The sequence below is a fragment of the Centrocercus urophasianus genome, unplaced genomic scaffold (assembly GCF_019232065.1).
Source record: "Centrocercus urophasianus isolate 14NV4802_14NV808 unplaced genomic scaffold, USGS_Curo_1.0 seq_42, whole genome shotgun sequence".
NCBI lineage: Eukaryota > Metazoa > Chordata > Aves > Galliformes > Phasianidae > Centrocercus > Centrocercus urophasianus.
In genome coordinates this window covers 1,401,665-1,424,883 of record NW_024885000.1, presented here as the reverse complement: position 1 = coordinate 1,424,883, position 23,219 = coordinate 1,401,665, and the positions used below count along the sequence as shown (strand labels likewise).

Here is a 23,219-nt window from a genome sequence, read left to right as displayed (position 1 = left end):
CGGCCGAGCGAGAGGCGGAGCGGACGGCGCGGCCGCGATGAGGCGCCGGTTCTGAACCATTACGCTCTCCTTTGAAGCCATGGAAAAAGGAAAACCGTTTAAACTCTTCGTGCCGCCGCGTTTGAGCGGCGGTCAGGTGTCTGCAGTCAAACCCCAGACCAGCGCTCGGGCCGCAGAGCCGTGCCAGGTAACCGAGGCGGAGCCGCCGAGCTGCCCGGCAGGAGCCATACCCACGCAAAGCCGGGAGAACACAAGCATGCTGAATGTGCTGAAATTGACGAAAGCTGGAGGGATGCCTGTGAACAATTTCGAGTTTAATTTCAAAGGCTTTTCCTTTTTTTTTTTTTTTTTTTTTCTTTTTTTTTAAATATTCTATTTCCCCCCAACAAAACCAGAAGGAAGCATCTCGGCCATCAGCTATGTATTTTAACTGTACAGCACTGATGGCAAATTAATGTATGTGTTTGGTGCCACTCATTGATTGCTGTGAGAGGTACACACAGATAGACAGCGTTACCCTCTGATTTAACGGCCCCACAATCAGCTGTGCAGTGAAAGTGATGCTGCAATGCAGTTATGTGAATTCTGTGCTCACACTTCCTAGTAAACATATCTAGATTCATGTATGGTGTCCTGACAGGAGATGAGCTGTACTGTTTAAAAGATGAATCGCTGCGACTTTCAAACCGCCTTGTAAAGTCAGTTTTTCATGCTGCAAACAACCTTAATCTGATCTGTTTTGGAAGTACTGCTGGGAATAAAGCAAAAATATATATTAAAAAAAATACATGGTGCATTTTATCCTTTACAATTATGAACAATAGCTATTAGAAACATCCACTTGTCTAGCCACAGTCTGTAAAGCACACAGAAGACCAGCTGTTGGAAAAGCTGCTGTGAAGTAAAGCAAGTAGGAGAGCTCCAAAGCCAGCACTCATCCTTTGGGCTTTCAGAATAGTCGACAGCTGCTCTATTAATGGGAAATGCCTTTTTTTTTTTTTTTATGTTAGCTGTATTTTTCAGAGTTTTATAATCCTTCTTTGCAAAGCTACCTGTAAGAAAGTAATATTTAAATTTTACAGGGTTTTAACAAATGTCCAGGTGATGATTTTAATTTACCTTTTGTAATGACAACTGCAGCAAGCCATGGTGAAATCACTGATGCAGGTAAGGTTAATGTAAGCATTTATTTTAATTAAAATATATATATATATATATATATATATACATATATATATACATACTGCATATTTTTGCTTTGTTTTATAATGTCATCATTGTAATACTGTTAGACCCACACTGCTCTTTTTGCTGTAGTTTGTTTTTCTGGAAATACATTGATCAAAATCTTTTCCCATTTCAGATTCAATTTCACAGCAAACAAAACTTTGCCCTGAGGTGGATGAAGAGGTCAGCCAAGTGTAAACTTTGCTTTTAAGTATAAACCTTACATATTTAATTTCTTAGGGCCTCCTAATTTAAAGCATTATTAAGTACATACTCTGGTTCTAGAGGATGTAGTGAGAGGGGAATCATTATTTTCTGTGACTCCTGTTTAAAGCTATGTCACTTAGAGAAGTTTTTCAAATTCAATGAACATACCTTCAGATAAATCTTCGGATATTAAGAGGATTTCCAAGTCAAAAGCAGTAGTGCCTGGGAAGTCTTAGAGTTTCAATTATAGTAAGACTGAAGGAGTCAAATATTTTTGTGAATCTGGTTCTGAATGGAAGGCACAAGGGTTGAAGCGAAGATTATCCTTTGGAAAATCAAGTCGATTATTCCAATTACCTTGTCTGGCTTTATCTGTAAAGCAACGTCTTTAGTGGAGTGGTTGCCTCAAGCATTTGATTCTATGTTCTTTTTACTAATGTTCTGCTATAGTATAACAGTAAAGCTATTTTTTTTTGTGGTAGCTTTCTGTGCTGCCTAGGAAGGAAATGCTGGTGGCAGCAAGAAAATAGAACTTATTTCTTGCAGTCCTTTTAGTAGTTTTCATATCCCTGAGGGCTGAACTTCCTTTAGCCCTAGCAGATATTAGATGTTCAGAATTGTAAAAATACTGCAATGCTGCCAAGAGCAGGACAGCATTAGATGACAATATACCCACCTACAGAACTTGTAACTACTCTTTACCTGCCTAAGCCTCTGATCAAGCATGGCCTGTACAGTGCTTTGAAGATGTTCTAAGAGCACAAGGCCCGTTGTGCTTTTGGTTACTTTGTATGTGAGATAGCTGCAGGAGTACATTGTGTGTCAAGGTCTGTGATTCTTAAGCTAGCAGGATCTGATCTTACAAGAGCAGGAATGTGCTATGAAGAGCCTAACAGAAGGAATCCTGGCTCTACTGATAATTCTAGCAAAATTTTATGCACTTTTGGTGATGTGCAGTTTATGATATCTTTAGAGCTATCCTCTTTATCAGCAATATCACTCTACCTGAAGGCAGAAAGATATTTTTCACTTGTGCTTGTGTCCCTTACATGTTCTGTGATGTCTGTTGATACTGACACAGGGGATACATGAATATCATTTCCTGCACTTATGATTTTGTGTCACCAACTGTGGAAAGAAAAAAACAACAACAACAAAAAACCTCTTGTTATGATATTTCTAAGAGATAAATGTGCATGTGAAACATTATTATTTAAATAACATTTGAGATTTAAATAGTGGAACTTGTTTTAATAGAATCTGGAAACAATGAATGAATTGTATTCAAAACTCTACAAAGAGGCTGAGAAGATCAAGCGATGGAAACTGGCTGTAGAATCAGAACTAAAGCAGAAGGAAAGAAAATTTCAAGAAAATAGAAAGATTATTGAAGCACAGCGTAAAGCCATTCAAGAATTGCAGGCCAGTATTGTACAACATGTGTTCAATATATAAATGAAAGAGAAAGCTCTTCCTGACTTAGTGTGAAAATATTGTTCATATGGTTAAAGATTGCTATAGAGGTTGAAGAAATAATTTTTAACAGTTTGTGATGATTTAAAGATGCCACTTGGTTTGGAATCAATAACTTATGGTTCTACTGTTTTGAAAGGAAATAGTTCGTTTTTTATTTCTCAAAATACTTCCTTTTCTTTAACAATGCACATTCTATTATTGGATTATTCAAACATGCAACATGCTGTGGGGCTGCAGAAGCCCATTCAAGGCTGAATAAGCTTTCATGCTTCTGGTCTGTGTCAACTACGCCAAGGCATATTTCTATGCTCAGCACACACAGGAAGCAGTTTTTTATCTAGTTGGTAGCAGTGCAGGGCTCTGTGACCAAAATACATATTTTGAACAGTTTATCAGCCCTTTTATTTCTTCTTCTTGTTTGTTTGCATTAGATTTGCTAAGCTAAGTCATCATTGATCATTTAACTTTTGCCTTGAGAAGATGGTTCTGCTGAGAAGGCATGCACACAGTGTGCAAATGTATGGCTGGATAGGATGCTTTTAAGTGCTTCAGTTCCTGGGGCATTATTGCTTAAATTATATAAAAGATGTAAGAAAAGATGTCTTGGTACGTAATGTCAGATAAAGCAGATTTCTGTCTTTGGGTGCAGATAAATAATTTTTTCATACCAGGTTTGAGAACTGAGAGTATATTTCAAGTATGTTTTCCAGTAACAATCTATTTTATATTTGTCTCCTGTGAAATTAGTTTGAAAATGAAAAGCTAAGTTTGAAGCTGGAAGATGAGATATGTGAAAATAAAGATCTTTTAAAAGAGTAAGTAATGGCCAAATATATTTTTGCAAAGAATGGATTTTCTTACTGAGAACTGCTTTAGTATGGAAAGTTAAATTCATCTTAAATTATAAAGTTAATTAAAGCATTCACATTGTTACACACAAGTGTACAAAGTACCATACATTCCTGTGACTGCATGTTATAGCATTATTTGTCTTCTTTTAGAAACAGTGCCTCAAGACACCTGTGTAACCTGCTCAAAGAAACCTGTAGTCACTTCACAGAGAAGTCCACCAAATGTAAATGCTGTTTAATCTTGATTTATAAAAGTAAATTTGCTTCTAACTTTCTCTAAACTCACGAATGAAAAAGCTCTTGTTAAGTTGTGAATAAAACTATATGAGGTTCAGTGGATCAGGGTAAAGTTCAGAAATAAGGCAAGAATTCGAATACACGTCTGTTTTGTAATGCTGAATTCAGGGGTGTTCTGAAGTCAGTATGAATGTTTGCCAAAATATTACGTGCCTGGGAGTTATTTAGTTACCTAAATCCTGATACAAGTTTAGGCACTGCAAGCAATACTGATTAACTGCTGGTAGCCAGTGGAAAGGAGTGCTGGTTTCCTGAAGCCTTGTCATGTTTGGCAGTCCCTTCCATATACCTTGAATATATTAACATATATTAGGTGGCACTTCTACTGCTTAAAAAGAGATACGAATTGATTTTATTTATCATTGCCATCTTAAAAAACTTTGGGAGTTGGTATGCTTCTGTTTGGAGCAGTTAGATATTCCTCACACTAAATTGGGCAGTCCAAGAAAGCTGCCTAACTTAATTAAATTCTCAAGGTTTTTAAAAATGTGGTTAACTTGTGATCTTAATTTATATGAAATTCAAAATCGTGGTGATAATCTTCAAAATTTGGTTGTCTTGTCCTGGATCCTTAAAAAGTGTTTAACTCTTAGTCTGACAAATACAAATAGCTGGGTATGCATTTGCTGTGCTCCTACGATAGCTGTGATTCTCACTGTTGTCTTCTATGTGTTTTCCTAAGGGAAAATAATACCAATTCAAAAACTGAAGTCGTTGTAAGGTGAAGTATTGTGACATTCTGTAATGGCAGTTCTGTGCTCACAGATATCTGCTGATGGAAAGTGCTAAACTTCATCTTGTACAAAGCTATAACTTTTGGCACACTATTTTATTATGTGCTTGTGTTGTTTTATTTTTTAAATAGGAAAAGAGCCTTTTAAAATTCCTTTCCTTTAATTCACTATGCTGCTTAAGCATAATGGCTTGAACAGCTGGCATTCTTTTCCAAAAGAAAAACTTTATCATACATTCTTATTTTGATAGATGAACATGAAAGAGAAGAAACAAGACAACTATATGAGGAACTTAATAACAACATTGAAGTAAGTGACATGGTGTGTTAAAAAGCTCAAATGTAATCCGAGTTAAATGCATGCACTGAAAATCTGGATTGCGTGTATATGTCACTTACAACATGAGACATCATTGTCAATGATACATTTCATATGTTAAACAGAGTCAGTGGGCACATGGAATAACAGTTATTAATTATCAGTCATTGTAGCTACTAAGAAAGGCACAACACCTTCTTCATTATCTTAGGAATCTAAAAACATGGACCAAGAAAGATATCTCATCCTTGAAATTATTTACATAAAACCTCTTAAACATCCAATTTCATAAAAAATAGCATCTGTTAATTCAAAGTATGTTTATGCTCAGACTTCAGATTTTTTTCTATATGTACATGAATAAGTGTGTAATAGTGGTGCTTTTTTTGTTTGTTTTAAACAAGCTGCAAACATTGCTCCTTATTACTGAAAGTACCTAGTTTTACACAAATGTATGTATCAAATTTTACTTTTAGAGAATGATAGTGGCATTTGAAGAGCTTCGTGTGCAAGCAGAGAACACCAGACTGGAAATGTGTTTCAAATGTGAGAGTTGTGCTTACTGTGTTTCTGCTGCAGCTTCACAGATCTTACTGCGTGCAGCTTCAGGCTGGATGCTAGAATGGTGAACTGTGAACATTAATACTGTTTTGAAACCATGTCCTAAACCACACTGCACGCTGGTAGAGTGACAAATGCCTTCTATCACTATTTACTTCAAAGGAAAAGACTTGGAAATAACCAGCTAAATTCAGTCACTTTGACAAGGGAACCTCTTGTCTCTTATTTCTTACCTGAGTCTTATTCCTGTAAAGTGAGTTTCAGTCTTCCTCATGGTACAGCCTACTACTTTCTCTTGTCAGACTTCATTACCACCTCAGCTTCTCTTAGTTTGGGATAAGCCTTTCAAATTTTCTAGGAAAGGTAAATTCACTGCAGGTTTCCTTTTAGACTCTTTTATACTTCTTGTATAAATTTTGCATCTGATGAATTGTTCCATCAATACAATTACTAAAGTACTGAAATTCTGGGCCCTGTCTTACTGATGCTGCCTGCTGTGTTTAGGCCCTTCACTGTTTTTTTCTACTAGGTCAGATTTGAAACCTTATTTTTGTAATAGTCACTGAAAGTTTTAGTTTTGTCTATGCAGTACAGTTGGAAATCACTACGTATTTTACATGGTTGGTTTATTTAAATGTTAATGCATTAGTATGCAGGTACAGGAATTTTAATCAAGTATTTGCTTTATCTACCACTAAGGGCCTGCCTCATTTTTACAAGCATATTTCTGCCATTTTTCCTATAACAATCTATTAACAAATACATGTAGTAATGGAGTAATTTTGTGGAAAGCTGACACAAAAGGTATTTTGTCTGATTAGAAAGGTATTTCTAAAATGTCCTCAACAATTCCTCTTTAGGAAACAAATTGTGCAGTTGTACAATTGTAAAGCAATCTTAAATAGAAATTGTATTTCTCTTGGAGTATGTTTTAGCTAGTATATTAAATACTGATATTTTGATATTTTTGATCAATAGTAAAAGAAGCAGAAGAAAAAATGGACAACGTTGAAAGAGAATGCAAGCTAGAAGTCGGTATGAAGGAAAAGCAGGTTTGCTCAGTTTTAAAATCTAATATGTACAGGTTTATTTTTGCCACAAATCTTGCAGTTTCATTAATATTTGATGTCTATCTGCTCTCATGAGTCACTGATATTACTGTTATTCTAAAAATGCTTGTTGTTTGCAAAATATTTGTAGTTTTGGAAGGGTGGAAATAATACTGCAAATTACATTCTGATAGCCTGTTCCTTTAGTTATTTGGAATAAAATTTGAATTTGGCTGCTGCATTGTAATGAGGGACATTTCTGCAACGGGATTTAGCAGTAACAGCAAAGCACCGAAGAAGATTGCCTGTAAAAGAAGCAGCTTATGCAGAAGTATAAAATTGAGCAGAAAGCAGGTATTGTTCATTGCTGGCAAGAAAGGTGAGAAGAATGACTACAGCCCATAGCAGGCCATGCATTAGTAGGAGAAGTTAGGAGCCTGAGACTGGAGTAGGCATTTGTAGTGATGGGACATCTGTAATGGAAGATGGAATTGAAAATTGAATTGTGATACAGTTTTAATTTGTAAGCAAGAGACTGAAAAGCAGGGCGTACAGGAAGGTCAAGCACTGCTGTTTTTTTTTTTTTCTGAGGATAGATGTGACACAGCAAAGATGCACAGAATGTTTTGGGGCATTCATTACTGAATGAATAAAAATGGAAAAATAACAGTTGGAGCTGTACGTCCTTCAGATTCTGCTACCTTTAGAGACATCCTGGTATCTTCAGTCTGTTGGAATTCATGTTCTGATGTTGAACTGAAGAGCTTTAAGACCCGACCAGTTTATTTAACTTGAATTACAGCAGTGTGTTTACTACTCATATGAGAATGGAAAGATGAAAATCTATCTTCTTTTTTTAGACCTGTGTTATTATTTTAATTTTGTTAGATTTCAGTTCTTACTGCAAGGTGTAATGAAAAAGATGATGTAATAAGAGACATCAAGACTCACCTGCAGGAATCAAAAAATAAGATTGCGGACTTAGAAGAAGCAAAAAGTAAGAATTATTTCTGCTGTATTAAAATATATTTGGTTATTGTATAACCAAGATGTTATAATGTATAACCAAGATGTTATAATTTGTATAACCAAGATGTTATAATTGCAATATAATCAAGAGAGTAAAGCAAAGCAGACAACGATCACAAAAGAGAATAAATGGAAGAGCTTACCCTTGGGTTGAGCTCACCAGAAGATACCAAAAGAGGGGATCTCCAGAAGAGATCCTTCCCCTCTGGTAGCCAGCTCTTAAATAGGTCCAGGAGGGGTGGAGCCTGGCTCCACCCCTTCCGGCAGCACAGGTGAATTGCCTTCACCTGTGCTCCTCTGGCTGACTCAAGGCTCACCTCAGGTGATTAATCAGAGGTTCAGGCCGTGACTCAGCAGTTCCCATACAGTTATAAAAGTATGGAAAACAGAAATGATGATGATTTCATCCTGGGGAAGTTAGCAGGAGAATTTGGGATCTTGCAGATCTTCTTTTCATTTAGAAACAATTAAGATCCTGCTGATGCGTGAACTGGACTTGTAGCATATTCTCCTTTTATATAAAATACAGGCCCTTATTTCATAACAAAGTTCTTCTCCTCAGTCTTAGACAACACCCTCTTCTTGTATTGACAAGAGAACTTCATTGTGCAGGACTTTTCTTCTCCTGCTTTTCCATATGCCCTTGCATGCACATGGTTATGCTGCTATAAAGGTGCCATATATTCTGTCTCTCCTTTTCCAGAACAGAAGTATGGACAGATACACCAGGGCATGATACTGGCCTGCCTGTGCTCTTGGGATTGTTCTGTTTCCATTGGTTTGAATAGTAAACATGTGGAAATAATAGTGCTTTCCTGCTTACCACATTAATCTATTTAAATTCAATCATCTAATATTTGTTCAGAAGTCTGTTAGTGTTCTCTATTCAACAAGACACATTTTCACATCTTGGACAAATAACTCCCCCAGGTGTTACAGCTTTTAAATGGGATCACATCTGCAAATAGGCAAAGGCCTGAGATCAGAAGTATGAATAATTTTTAAAGGTTCTTTTGTCTCAAGAATGATTCAAGCAATGAAAGCTTTTGTAGACTGCAAGGGGAAAATACTCCAGTTGTGCATGCTTAGAATCAGGTGTGGCTGGGAAAACTTAAGCCTTAGAACGTTCTTTTCAGTATTTCTAAAGCTATGACAAAATGTTTATACTATATGATACAAGCACCTTTGTTCTTTAGAACTGAGACAGTTTTTGGTATCCCCTTCCCTGGGTAGTGGAAAGGCAAGTTTACTGTCATTTTTATTCCAGATACGAGTGACTATACTTTCTTAAGTTTTATAAATGTTACCAATTTTACATTTTGGATACGATCGCTAATTAATTTGAATAACCATCTCATAATTTTTTCCTTAAAAGTGATATGAATACATCATGCAATTCGATTAAGTTGTAGGAATGCATTTATCTGCAGAACACAAATCAAAGCATTTTGAAGAAAACATTATTCTCCTAAATGTAATTTGTGTATTTTCTGCACAGGGCATGAAGGGGAAATGTTAAAGGAATCTCAGCTCAATCAAGAATATTTAAAGGCAGAACTGGAAGAAGCTAAAAATTCATTGCGAAAAACAGAGGTAGAGCTTGTTTGTAATTATATTTACATATTTTATATGTAATATTACCTATACCACAAAAATAGTTACTGATACTCTACACACAGAGCAATTGTAGCTGGTTGTTACATTATATGTTTGTAAATAATCAAATTGTTTTGTAGGCTACTCAAGAGAGCTTAGAAACTGAACTGCAAAGTACAGTGAAAGCATTAATTCAGGTCACTCAGGAGAAAGAAACACAGATGGAAGAATGTAAAGAAGCAAAGGCTCTGCATGCATCCATGTTAGAGGAGTTTGAGGCTTCTACTTACAATTTGAAAAGTTTGCTGCAAGAAGAGCAGAATAGGTAATTTAAGTTGTCTACAACCAAAGATTGTCCTTATAGTTAAAATAGCAGGTCACTGAGCTGCTGGGAATAAACCTAAGTGATGGTCTGGTGCTTTTTGTGATGGTTTTTTTTGTTGGTTTTTTTGTTTGTTTGTTTGTTTTTTGTTTTTTTCTTTTTGTGTGTGTGTGTTTTAAATGTATACACCTTTTGCCTAATCATTTGCATTATTAGCCCTTAAAGATGGTTATAAAATAGTTTGGTTTGGAAGAGACTTTAAAAATGATCTAGTTCCAACGGCCCTCAACCCTCCACTAGATCTCCCTGCGCTGCTTGGTTTTGTATGGATGCAGTTCTTGACTAACACAGCAGCCATCTCACTTGTAACGTAGAAGTTCTTTAATAATGAAACAGTAGTTTTGAAAGTTATGCATATGTTTAAAAAAAAAAAAAAAAAAAAAAACCCCTTAGCAACTAAAATGAACTTTTCTAAAAATGGGAATAGAACAGTAGATGTGTATTTTAATGTTATCACAACTGAGTTTTTCAATGAACAGTGAGTTTGTGTACCTGGCATTAAGGAATCTCCTAAGTAGTTGCAGGCTATGACAGACCTAAAGAATAAAGGGAGATGAAGGTGAAATTCATATTCTGACACATCACCCTAAGAGCAGAGAATGTAATATGATTTTTAAAATTACACTGACTAATATTGAGAAAATAAATCCTTGTCCTCCTGATTTTCATAAAGAGGTACAGATGTATCTGCCTGTCAAAAAGGCATCTATTTAAAACATTTGTAGTATGACAGTCTTATTGTCTCTAAGCGTCAAAGCAGTGCTGTATACTGAACAGAAAATGTTTGTAATTTTTAGATTGAAGAAATACGAAGATGAGTCAAAACTCCTTACGTTGGAGCTCACAAATAAGTCTGCTGAGCTTGGTAAGATTTGTAGAAAAAAAGAATGTAAGTAGTAATAACATTTTTTTTAATGCATAGTCACTCCTGGAAGTCATCTCGGTTTCTCACATTACTCCAGTTAAGACAAGTAGTGCTTCAAACCAGTTTCAGAGAGGTAGTGATGGGCTGCTGAACAATAGATTCCAAGAATAACTTCTGTAGTGCATAGCAGAGACAAAGCACCTGCCTTAGGCTTTCCTGCAGACTGCTTACCCCACACCTACAGTGGTTAACTTCAAATATTACTTTGATACCCTGTTGTAATGTGATGGAAAGCACAGCAATGACAGCAGAGCAGCAAGGCCCTGGTCTGCAGCAAGTGAGAGTTTGCTCACCTGCAACACCCATGGGCACAAAAATAAAGAAGCTGCTTACCTTCAGAAGGCTACAGGCAGGGATCTCAAGCAAGAGACACTCACCTGCTCTGCGAACCTTAAATGAGGTGTGGGAAGGAATGATTCTGGCTCCACCCCCTCCAGCCACTCAGGTGTGCTGCATGCAGCCGAGCTCCCTTGGCTCGGCCCTGCTTTCCACAAACTTCACTGCTTCAGGCCACGACTTTGCATTTCCACTGAACCTAATTTCTAGACAGGCACTCCTTAGCCCCCAAACCAAGACTGGTACAGCTTGCCCAGTGTGCAGCATGTATCCAACGACAGACAAGAAACATGGCTTAGTACATGTTTTGAGGGAATATACATTTGTTCAAAAATTGCTGACAAAGGCCTGTCTAGAACAAGGTGAGATGTGACCTGTGATAGTAACAGAGCAAAAAATTAGCTTGATGCACAGTACTTACAAATAAATAAGTGAATGTGCATGCGGAAAACACATTTCAGTTACTAATAAGTGGATTCTTTTTTCAGCATATCCAGATTTTTTTCTAGAAAATTACAAATACATCAATACACCAAGACTATTCCTTTGTATATATAATTACAGTCCACACTATCATATTTGAAACCATGGCTACAGAGAGCATAATAAGCTCTGAATTTTACTTCAAATCAATATGTAGCTTTTGTTCAGAAGTGCACTCACTAATAACTTTCTGAACATATATATGTAACTCTACATTCAGATTAAGTGATAGTTTAGGTTATTAAGCTTTTAGATTTCTGAACTTAATTCGAGAAGTTTTGATAACTGAGTACTGCAGTAGGATTAATTATTTCTATTGTCTGCTGTATAGCAAAATTCTGTAATTCTGACTATCTGTTCAATAACTTTGCATTGCACGTGCTGCAGAAGAGATGACTAAACTAAAACGCGAGAAAGAAATGCAACTTGAAGAGCTGTCTGAAACACTGGTAACTGTTGTTAATTTTATTAGTCTCATGGCATTTATCTTTGATGTGCAGTCTCTCTTGTCTCATGAGTACCTTATATGACATATAAGCACTGTCTAATGTTCCTTAAGGTTGCTTTCTTATCTGTCTTTCAGACTATTATGCCGTTTTCTTTCTACTATTTTATGTGGTTTATTTCTTCTAGTCAAGATTTCTGGCAATTTCTTCCTTCATTCATGCCTATTCAAGTACTGTTCTCCACAGACATGAAGATTCCCTATCTTTAGTACTCTCTACTTCCTCACCACCAACCTTTCTGAAAAATACTTTGTGTGTGTGTGTGATGAGCATTAGCTCATTCATTGTGAACACCAAACATATAATATTTAAGCCTGAAGGATCAACTAGTTTTCAACAGTAAATATAATTCCTTGAGTGGCTGGCTTTCTTCATAGTAATCCTTTAGAAATTAAGCCTTGTAAAGGCTGACCTTACTTTAGTATTGAAAGGATAACCAAGCTTCTGACACCACCCAGGAAAGGCAATAAGAATTAATGAAAAGCTTTTGTGTAACAAAACGATGGATTCAATAAGCAATTTCATAGATTGTATGGGTTTCTTTCTTCACACGTCTATTGCAATTATTCTACTGTCTCAGAGGCATTAAGTATGAAGATGTTTCCTCCATGCTTCAGTGTTCTGTATCTAGGAAGCACTGCTTATTATGTTGATAGCTGTTCCTTTCCAGAGAAAACATACAGGAGTCTGAGCCTGCTGGAAGGTCTCATGGCTGTAACACCATGTATTCCCATGGTGTTCTCTTCTCCTTATAGGGAAGTTTCCTGAGGTTCATGTTCTGTTATGAAAAGTTATATGAAGTATACTTTTAAGACAGGTTTATGTTAGTTACAAGCTGTATTTACTAGTCCCAGAGGAAACTATCTCAGTTAAAGCAAGAAAATGGGAAACTAGGTTTGCATGTTACCAAATGTGATTTACCACGTGTTCCTTAGGCACTGCTATGCATTGGATTTTCTAAACTGAGTTTCATCAATGTTCTTAAACAGGGAAAAGCTGAAGAAGTTCTAGCAAAGAAGAAAGATCTTGAGGCTACTGTTGAAAATTTGCAAGAGACAGGAAAAGAGATGAAAAATATTCTTCAAGTCAGAGAGGTCTGAATAAAGGGTGATAGTAAATACGACATTGTTTTATACGTATATATGTAACATAATAAATGCCAGGTAGAGTTAGGCCAGTGGTCTGTAGCATTCTGCTTCTGACAGTGACAGCCAAAGCTATAGGTAGCAGAGGAGCCTGGTTATCAGCTATGGTTCATCCTCCATACATTCCTACAGTAACTGTATTCAAAGGATATTTGAGGACACATCCCTGTCAGTTCCCTTTGCTATCAATTTATAGACTTACACATGTTCACTTGTCTCATCTGGTTTGTCTCTGTGCTCCTGCTATTAGTCTCTACAGCCTGCTGTGCTAAGAAATTCCAGAAGTTCATTATATGCTATGCTTAACTAAATACACACTGACATACATTCTTTCTCTCTCTTTGCTTAAATTAACTGCATACCAGTACCTATGGTTTCACTGTATCACTATTTATTCAGAAGAATTAGTGTTCAAAACATTTATGTACTATAAAATTATATACTTTGTATCTAAGTTATAATTGCCTCCTCCTGTAATAACATCACATTTCTGAGGGAAGGGTTTTACTTTGTAGTCCAGAATGCATCCAAAATATAATGGTAAAATTTTTTTAATATATGGAGAATTCAAAAGCCTACGATGTCAGAGGAAATACTGACTTTATTTAAATGCCCATGGAAAGGTAATTTTGTCAGCACTTTTGCAGACTACTTAGGCTATAAAATAGAGGACACGTTTTCATTCATGTCAGAGTTTCATGTACCACAGTACTTCCACATTACATCAGATCGATGTGAAGATAAAGTCTGTGTTGTTTATGGCTTTGTTTCATCCTAAAGCTTTGTGTTATCAGCTCAATTCTGACAGCTTCCTTGCACTGTGGTTTACCTATGTACATTCAAAATACTGTTTTTCTTCTACAGAAAGAATTGCATGATCTGACAGTACAGCTGACTTGTTCAGTTGAAAAGGAACAAAAATATTTGAAACAACTCACATCACTGAATGCAGATCTCGAACGAGAGGCGTATGATCATTTTTATTTAATCAATTTCAGTGTCCCATAGAAGTCACTTTAATACAGAACCAAATTATGTGATTCTTTTCTTATGAAAGCTTTTAACTTCTGCAGATAGCATTACATCCCTTATGTAATTATAACGTACATTTTACGTATTTGTGTGCATCTAATTGTACCATATCTCTGTGTCTTCGTTGTTTGAACATGACTTGAGCGTTTCTGAAATCACCGTTAACTGCTTTGAGATGGATGTTAAACTACATTCTTGTCAACCATTCTATTTATGCTATTGACTTATCTCCATTTGTCCTCCTGTTGCCTTTTCATGGTACTATGGCTCTATTTTACATTTGTTGCAAAGATTGCATTTGCAGATTCAGGCCTGGACTTTTTCAGTGTGAAGTAACATTTTAGAACAGATAAATCTAATGTTAAAAGAAATTTCAAAGTATACATTCTTATTTCTCTTGACCGTTTATCCTAAATTAGACTAAAGAATGAGCAACTAACAGTGAATATCAATACGCTGTTATTAGAGAAAGAACAGATGGCACAAGAGAAAAGTAATATGGCTACAGAACTCAAGAAACTGCAGGAAAGTCATGAGGTGAGCTGTAATCTTCCATCTGTTTTCAAAGCACAGGATTATATTAAAAAAAAATCATTTAGCAAACTACAATGATATACTTCTGTAGAGTATCTGAATTGCTTTTTTCTTTAAAACACAACATAAGTGCAGTTACCCTTGTGAATTGGCAGCTCACTGTACTGACTAAGATGTCACTTCACATTTTACTTATTTTGTTCACATGGGTATTTATTTAGGATCAAAGGGAAAAAGAAGAAAACATAAAGCAGTTAGTAGAACACCTGGAAGAAGCAAATGGTCAGCTGAGGCAAGTAAATCTCAGTGTACAGTATAATTAAAGGAAGTAGTTTGTTTCCTCCATGGTTCACCTGAATGTTGTGTTCATATGCTGCTTTCTATTATACATAGATGTCTCTTATATGGAAATAAATCATGGATAAATAGTAAATAAGCTGTATTGAAAAAATAATATCCTTAAATATACATTTACTAATATTTGTTAATTTGGCATTTAGAAATGAACTGGAGTCTTTGAGAGAGAAGATGGCAAAGAAAGGTGAAGAAGTTAAAAGCAAACTGGATGAAAGTGAAGAAAATGTAATATGGTTTCTCATCTGAAATATAGCATCACCTGTAGGATGTAATCTAGATGGTTGTTTTTTCCTTTTCTGCAAAGCCCTACCTAGGGATGTTCTCTCTTAAAGAGGTTTTATTCTTTCAGTGCTGCTACCAATTGAGTCGACACATGTATGTACCCTGACACTTTAAAAGACAAGCACCTTCACTGGAATGTCCAGATTTGCCATATTTTAGGCAAATGTAGAGCCTCATTTTATTTATTATTTTCATACACTCAGTAAGTAATACAAGCTTCATGTGTTTAAGTGTTTTTGCTTTCCTACTCCATTGTCAAAGCACACCTGCTTTTTTTTAACATCACAATGGATTTCAAAATTTTATCATAAGATTCAAAAAATGTATTCAGGACATGGGATGGTTTCTTAGTTTTTTGTTTGTTTGTTTACAAATAAATACAAAACAGAATCAGCTGAATTCTTTTTGAGGAAACTGCTTTGACATTGTAACACTATTTATTAACGATTCTGCAATTACATATTTTTCTTCTTTAAGAAAGTATAAAAGTTGTCACAATGGTCTGACTAGATTTACAAATATAATTCCAGACTAAGAGTATTGAAAATGAAATTCTGAAAAAGGAAAGACAGTTGAAGATGCTAGAAAATAAGGTTAGTAAATTAATTTTTCTCATGAGGACCTGATTGGCTGATGTTAAACTATGTGATATTGGGCTGGAAAAATTCTTGTTGCACTTCATGGTAAAAGCTCCAACCATTATAACATGTTGGCATTTGTTTCAGTCTCACTGGAATCACATCTTTTCAAATGCACCTTTTAGAACTTTCACAGTAGTGTCTAAGACATGGAGTCATTTTTAACAATGAATTAACATTTGAAATATCCCTTCAGTTGAACACCATGAAGAAACAGGTGGAAAACAAAACAAAGTGCATTGAAGAGTTACAGCAGGAGGTAAGTACATTTTCAGAAGTATTGAATACAGAAAACATGGCATTCTGAGGTTGCTCTTCAGCTGTCCTCCTCTGGTGTGATTTCTTCAGGCACACTTATGTAATTCATAACATTTCCTTTCTTATCTTACCTCTGAGAGAACTGAAGGATCACCTTTGGAATCACTTGATTTGTAAAATCATTCTGACTTTTGTAAAATGCAATTACAGTAATAAGAAATTTAATAAACTTTTCTTATTTTCATTTAGCATGTGGCATTGTTGATCTATGACACCATACTTGTATATACATCTCATTAGAAAAGAATCATACATTTGGACAAATTGTCAGCAACTGTACTGTAAAAATATACAAGTTTGTATTTCTTTTTATGACATCTGCACATTTTTCTGTCAGCAGCATTTTCCCAGAGTAAAATTCTCAAACCACTTGCTGAGAATCAACAGATCACAACATCTGTTGTTTCTTAATAGCATAACACAGGAGTACATTTATTTATATATAAGCTACATTGAACAAAAGCTAGAAACACTGTGTGTCTTAGTTTTTGTTCCTTATTCTACACCCTCATTCCTTAAAATCTGATTGTTAAAGTAGTTTAACACTTTCATTTCGAGATTTGTTCCAGAATCTGAAGTGGAGAACAAGAAGAGAGTTATTTGCTTGCTGAAAGCTGGAATTTGGGGATTCAGACGTACTGTATGAGGCTAAAACACTTCATAGCCCTATTCACTTTTATTGTTATTATTTCACTTTAACAGAATAAGGTACTGAAAAAGAAAATGACTGCAGAAAGCAAGAAAACAAGTAGTTATGAAGGGAAGGTAGGTTTAATTTGTGTCATATATATGGTGCTGTTAAAACACAAAAACTGAAGTCCTGAAGTCTCTAATGTTGATAAAACACATTAAGCACATTCTTCTATGTTTTATGGATTGATGATATGGATTCCACAGGACTAAATAAGCCCACGATTTTTGGAAGTCATCGGATATAGGGCTGTCAGGTATTTGCAGGAAACATCACTTATCAAGGAATGATGATCCTAATAAGCGCCTTTCCTTTTCATTTTATTGATAGAATACTGAACGTTACTCAGTAATGCCACCGACTGGGCAACCTGACCTAGGGGTGACAACCAGCCCACAGATGGGGTTGGAACGGGACGAGCTGCAAGGTCCCCTCCGACTCCAGCTGCTCTAGGATTCTATGCCTGTACAGCTGATTATGCTTCATTTTCTTACCCAGCCTTCCACACCAGCAATATTAAAGGGTCTCCTGTTAAAAGGCAGGACAGTGTCAGATTGCTGCTGGGGTTCCTCTATACTGTAATGATTCTTTGTGCTTTGCTGGATCTAGTTTTAGGACTGCTCTGATGACTGGGATGGAAGAACTGCAGTCTTCCCTGTTGTGTTTCTACAAGTATTTTCTAACTCTCTTCAGGCCAAAGTTCAACTCCTTAAGATGAAAACTGAAAATTAAATAGGAAGTAATACAGCCACATACCTGAAAAGTACAGAGTGGCTCTACTTAAATAAAATGGAAAAAGACCAAAGCATTGGCATATTAATTCTTGAACAAATAACAATACTTCTGTACTCTCTAAAGGTGAACAAGCTACAGTTAGAGATGGAAAATATGAACAAGCAACATAAAGCAAGAGTTGACATTTATGAAAAGGAAATTGAAGCAAAAGGAGTAACTGAAAATAACTTACTTGAAGAGGTGAGAGTTGTTAATTTTTTCTGCATCTTTTAATTAGCATTTGAAGTAAGATCAGTGCTTGATATATTTTATGAAGCTATATCCATGAGATTCCTTGCACTTACATAATAGTCTTGTAAACATAAACTGAATTTCTTGTGTATGCCAGTGAACAAAGCTTTAGAACACTAAATCCTTTAATCTGGACTGTTTACATGTCTTTAAAAATAAGAACCCAGTTAAAAAAATATTTTTGTCAAGCTGTTGTTCACAGATGCCCTATTCTTGGAATAAGTACAGAATAAGCAAATAGGTTAATAATGTTTCTCATTTGAGTGTTTTCCTGGCCACATTTTTTTTTTTTGTTTGGAATCAAAATATTAATTGGAATATAAAAGAAATGTTACACAAGTGTTTGAAATTGCACCGTGGCTCAAAATCACACTCGTCTGCCATGGAAGAATGGATGTATTTTTAAGCTATATTTTTTCATTTCAACAAATGTGTAGAAGATGCAGGATTAGAAAAGGATCTTCCAAGCAGATGAAGATTTCACTAAAGGGGACTGTATACAGATTGCATTAATTAAAAGATCCTTGTTACTAACAGGTAGAAAAAATGAGGTTACTTGCTGATGAAGCAACAATAGCACAGAGAGAAGCTGATCTCCGATGTCAACACAAGATAACTGAAATGATGGCACTTATGGAAAAGCACAAGGTGAGCTTTCTACTATGGGACATTATGATAAAGAAAAACCTTTCAAATCCAGAATTTACAAGTTAGAAAGTAAAACTTCGTCAGAGACCCAAGTGTGGAAGCACGAGGTTTAACACTCTTGATTTTTCATCTTCTAAAAACAAATTCACCTTCAGATTTTGAAAACATGTCTACTGCCACAGAAACTGCATTGGTGTAAGCTGCAGAGAATCTTAACACAATGTGAGCTATTGGCACATTTGAACTCCCAGTAATAATGAGATGTGATGGTGGTAATGGTTTCTTTAAAAAGTCCTGTAACTACAGTTTGTGCTTTGTAGTCCTAATGTAATATTTGTCAATATTTTCAGTGTTTTTCAATTTTTTCTTTCAATCAGGAGACTCTTTAGTGATCTTCAGCATTATAACATAGCATATTTCAATGGACATTTTTATTACTCTGTTTTGCAGTACATTCAGCAGATCACAGTAACAAAAATAACGCGTCCAGCTTTATGTACTGGAGCACGCAGCACTGTGCAGAGATAAAGCACTCTGTGTTGCCCCACAGAATAACACACAGCACTGCTTGTGAAGTTTCTGTTGTACTATTTCTGCAGAGGCGTCACTGTTTGTTCACAGTGCTTTCTGAAGCTCCAGAACAGATTTATTTAAAAAATTGAATAATATTTTAAGATTAGATTGATCTAGAACACTTAGTCCAATAACTAATGTCCTTTTTTTTGTTGTTGTTTGCTTGGTTTAATACAGCGTGAATATGATAAAATGGTTGAAGAAAAAGATACAGAGTTAAAACTATATAAGATAAAAGAGCAAGAGCAGGCATCATTGAAAAGAGCTTTGGTAAGGAGTGCTCATCAGTGCTGGAGAATGAAATGGAAGGGCTGCTTTTCTAAAACATCCAACCTTCTGGCTTGCCTGGGCCACACTGAGAAAAGAGGGGTTGTTTTCGCCCAACATAATGCATCTTAATTACAGTATCTGTGTGCTTTTCTGTCTACTTTACTCAAAAGTGCTTCATGTTTTAACCTCACTGTCTGCTTATGAAATTTCAGTATTAAATAGTTTTTCGGTTTTTTTCCCTTCTCACAAATATTCAAAATTCTTTCCTTGGATGGTTCTGAACAGTAACTGTTTCACAATACTTGATCACTTTTTAAAACAAGCTTAAACAACATTTCAAGTCTACAGTTGCATAACTTTTTTTTCCTCCTTTTCCTTTCTGGAACACTTAGCTTTGAGAAATATTCTGAGAGCAAGCATTCCCTCAAGACTTCTATAAAAGTGTGGTTCTATAACAGCTACTTAAACTGTAGTCTTTTTTCTGACATTTCCTTTCATACAATATTTCTTTACTTTTATAGAAACTGTGACTCAAGTAACACATTTTTTTTAGATCTTTTTAATTTATTCTTAGATGAGGAAAAGTTGGCTCTATCTGTGTTCATCTGTTATTCTAGCACTAGAATCAACTCCCAAAGTGAGATAGACACCTTTCACCATACCAACTTTATGGATAAACTACTCTATTTGAGCAAATTGAATTTTCTTTGTTTATACTGAATATCACTATGAATTAATGTCTCTTTCAGACTGTTTTCTTTTTTCCAGGTTAAGCACACCTAACCCTTTCCATTATCTAATTGGTTTCAGGAAACTGAACTATCATGTTTGAAAAGTGAGCTGTCATCCCTTAAGGAACAGCTTAAGGCAGAAATTGAAAACAAGGTATTGCATTTTGGGTTGTTTTTGTTTTTTTTTTTTGTTTTTTTTTTTTTATATAGCACCATGGGTGATGTGCTTGGCCCAGTCATATCTGCTGCAGCAATGACAGCTGAAATGAGTTTTTGATTCTAGGTCTTGCAGTCTTGAAATCAGAGCTTAATGCTCTCTGAAGTCACCACGCGTTCTGGTGGTGAAAGTTTTTCATGATTCCCGAGTCCGAGTGAGGGGAGCATGGAGGGAGTAAAACCCCAAGAACTGTCCATCAGAAATGGGAAAAGTTGTATAAGAAATAATACCAGGAACAGAAAAGTCATATTTTTCAAATGCAGTTGAACTAAACCTGGATCACATATTTGTGTGAACTTCTGTAAAACACCAACAAGATTTTTAATGGCTAAACAAATCTAATAGCTAAATACAAATAAAATATTTACTGCCTCTCTTGTTAGGAGAATCTTGCAAAAGACCTCTCCAAAAATAGAGCTCCTGAAACTGAAAAGAAGGACAAGGTAGTTGTAGCTTCATCATTAAACAATTTTAAAGTTTGGTAATATGCATATAAGCAATCTAATTGAAGTTAGATAATATAAAGTTAAATAAGATAAATAACACACTCTGGACAAAAGGCACTGAAATGTTTTTCAACCGTTTCTTAATTCTAGAAAATACAAACTCATTTTTCTGAGACTCCTAAACCTCATTCAGATCCGGACTCTGCATCTATTAATGTAAAAAAACTATTCTCTCAGAGTGATATTCCCATAAAAACCAGCGTGATGGAAAGTACAAAAACATCTCCTCGAGCATTTCTACAGAGTCCTTTGGTCAGACGATCCTTGAAGGTTTGTAACTCACACCGATGAATCATTCTTATTTCTGACTCTATTTTTTCCTTCTGCTTAACATCCAGTGAAAGAGCCACTGAAGTAAAATCAGTCTGGCTCTTGCTGCCACTCACTATCAGTATCTTTCTGAAAGCTTTCTCCTTCAGACTTGTTGGTTTGCGTTTTCATGAACGTTGGTTACAGTCTGTCTATAGTGACTACAGTTCAAACTGACAACTGAATTTCTGCAGATAAGCTTAAAAAGATTAGATACAGTGTGCCATTAAGCTCAGTTCTTCTGCAGCTGCTGCTTTTTTTTTTTCTCTCTGTTTTTTTTTTTCCCTGTGCATGACTTTGTTTCAAGTTTTGAATGGAAAGGCAATCATTCCTTGATACGTATCTGTAAACTGGGTTATGAGTTTAGTGTTGGATTCCATCATTACCACTGAAAATGTAATTTTAAATACTATCTTTTTCCCAGACATATACTGTAAAGACTCCCCCAGTACATAAAATGCAAAGTGAAAGCTCAGGTCTGATTTCAGAACAGAGGAAAAAGCAAAAAGTGCTTCTACAGCTGGATGCTCAGTCAGATAGCTCTGAACACAGCGACCTTCTGGTAAAACTCAGAACAAATAGCATGGTTAACTTCATGCCTACTGCTGTATCTGAGGATGTAAAATAAGGCATTTGGGCTTCTCTACATAAGATAATTTATGAGGATATTTTTATTTAATTATCTCTTTCTGGAATTTTATGAATAATTAGTAACTTTATGACAAAAAATACCAATGTTATAATGAATCTTTACATTGTTTTTATGGAATTGTTGAGGTTTCATAGTGATATCTTAACTTTCTTTTTCATACTCATTCCTAAGGGGAAAGAAAAGAGATTTTTGAATGTGGTATAAGGAAGTAACCTTTCTGTTTTTAATTTAAGAGCCTTGTTTCAGATGAAGAAGTATTTAAAAAATTATACAAAGATTATCCACAAGCTTCACAATTATATGCAATGACACCAAAACAGGTACGTTCCCTGTTATATAGATCAAAATGAAGAGCAGATCATCTTTGTTTTAGAAACTATTGGATGGCTTTGTTCTTTTTCTCAGAAACCAACTGCATCAAACCTGAAAGCTCCGAGCTCTGCACTGAAGCTTGCAACTATGAGAAAAGTGAGAGAGACTGGATGGACTGCAGTTTCCAAAATGGACAGGAAGAGAAAAATTAAAGATTCTGAAAAACTCTTCTCTTAAAAAAAAAAAAAAAAAAAAAAAGAGCAGTGCCCTAACATTATTTGATTAGGACAACTCAGTATTCTCTGAGCATTAGTGCTTTGTTGCATTTTTCTGCTATATTCAATATGTTTAATACATGAATTTCCTTGATTCAGACAGTCCTTATATAACTACAGTCTGCAGAGCATTTTCAGTGTTTTATTCATGTTATAGAAAGTCTGGAGACATTTTAATATTGAAATGAGAATAGTTCAAAGAAAACTGTTGCAAAATTACTAGAAATGCTGGCTTTAAAGAAATTCAGTCTTGTTCTTCTAAATTTACTCTCTTTCTTAATACACAATTCACAAAGCTATATTATTTAGTAAATGAAACGCTGAAGCTGCTAATGTGCAGCATTTTTACCCAAAGTTGTCTTACATTTTCTTCTTGTTGAGTGTTTTGTTGCCAGTAGCTACTTCCTCCTATGTTAGAATAGTTTTGAAATTTCCATAATTCTGTTTTCAATAGAATTATGAAGGTTTAAGATCTCTGTGTCATTAGGAACAAAATACATACACACAGTTTAAGACTGTAACCGGTGTTAAGATGTCATTAAATTGTTGACCTTGAAATGTGGGACCGTATGTTGATCCTTCATTTATCAGGGCACAGATACAAATCACAGGGCAGCTTTCCTAAGAACTAACAGCTTCTGCTAGGTAAGCACAGAATTACATCTATTTCTCCATGAATCCCTAATTAATCTTGGTTTCACAACTATTAAGAACAACAACAACAAA

General features: G+C 35.5%; 1 protein-coding gene across 4 annotated transcripts; it reads left to right on the top strand.

Annotated features, from left to right (window-relative positions):
* Position 1: 1 nt before the first annotated feature.
* On the top strand, positions 2-23,055 carry SYCP1 (synaptonemal complex protein 1). 4 transcript variants are annotated; one of them, XM_042833506.1, is made up of 30 exons: positions 2-187; positions 1,083-1,167; positions 1,364-1,410; positions 2,692-2,856; positions 3,658-3,725; positions 3,912-3,985; positions 5,043-5,101; positions 5,587-5,656; positions 6,650-6,723; positions 7,609-7,717; positions 9,248-9,342; positions 9,486-9,670; positions 10,525-10,592; positions 11,859-11,920; positions 12,967-13,071; positions 13,987-14,090; positions 14,574-14,691; positions 14,910-14,980; positions 15,189-15,270; positions 15,858-15,920; positions 16,162-16,224; positions 16,986-17,048; positions 17,833-17,949; positions 18,538-18,648; positions 19,399-19,491; positions 20,302-20,376; positions 21,036-21,215; positions 21,679-21,816; positions 22,140-22,226; positions 22,312-23,055. In XM_042833506.1, the coding sequence occupies exons 1-30, from the start codon at positions 80-82 to the stop codon at positions 22,453-22,455; spliced, it is 2,883 nt and encodes a 960-aa protein (XP_042689440.1). In that variant the 5' UTR covers positions 2-79; the 3' UTR covers positions 22,456-23,055. The 4 variants fall into 4 exon arrangements, with proteins under 4 accessions (XP_042689440.1, XP_042689437.1, XP_042689438.1 ...); XM_042833503.1 differs by lacking the exons at positions 12,967-13,071; positions 21,679-21,816; XM_042833504.1 differs by lacking the exons at positions 12,967-13,071; positions 19,399-19,491; positions 21,679-21,816.
* The last annotated feature ends 164 nt before the right edge of the window (positions 23,056-23,219 follow it).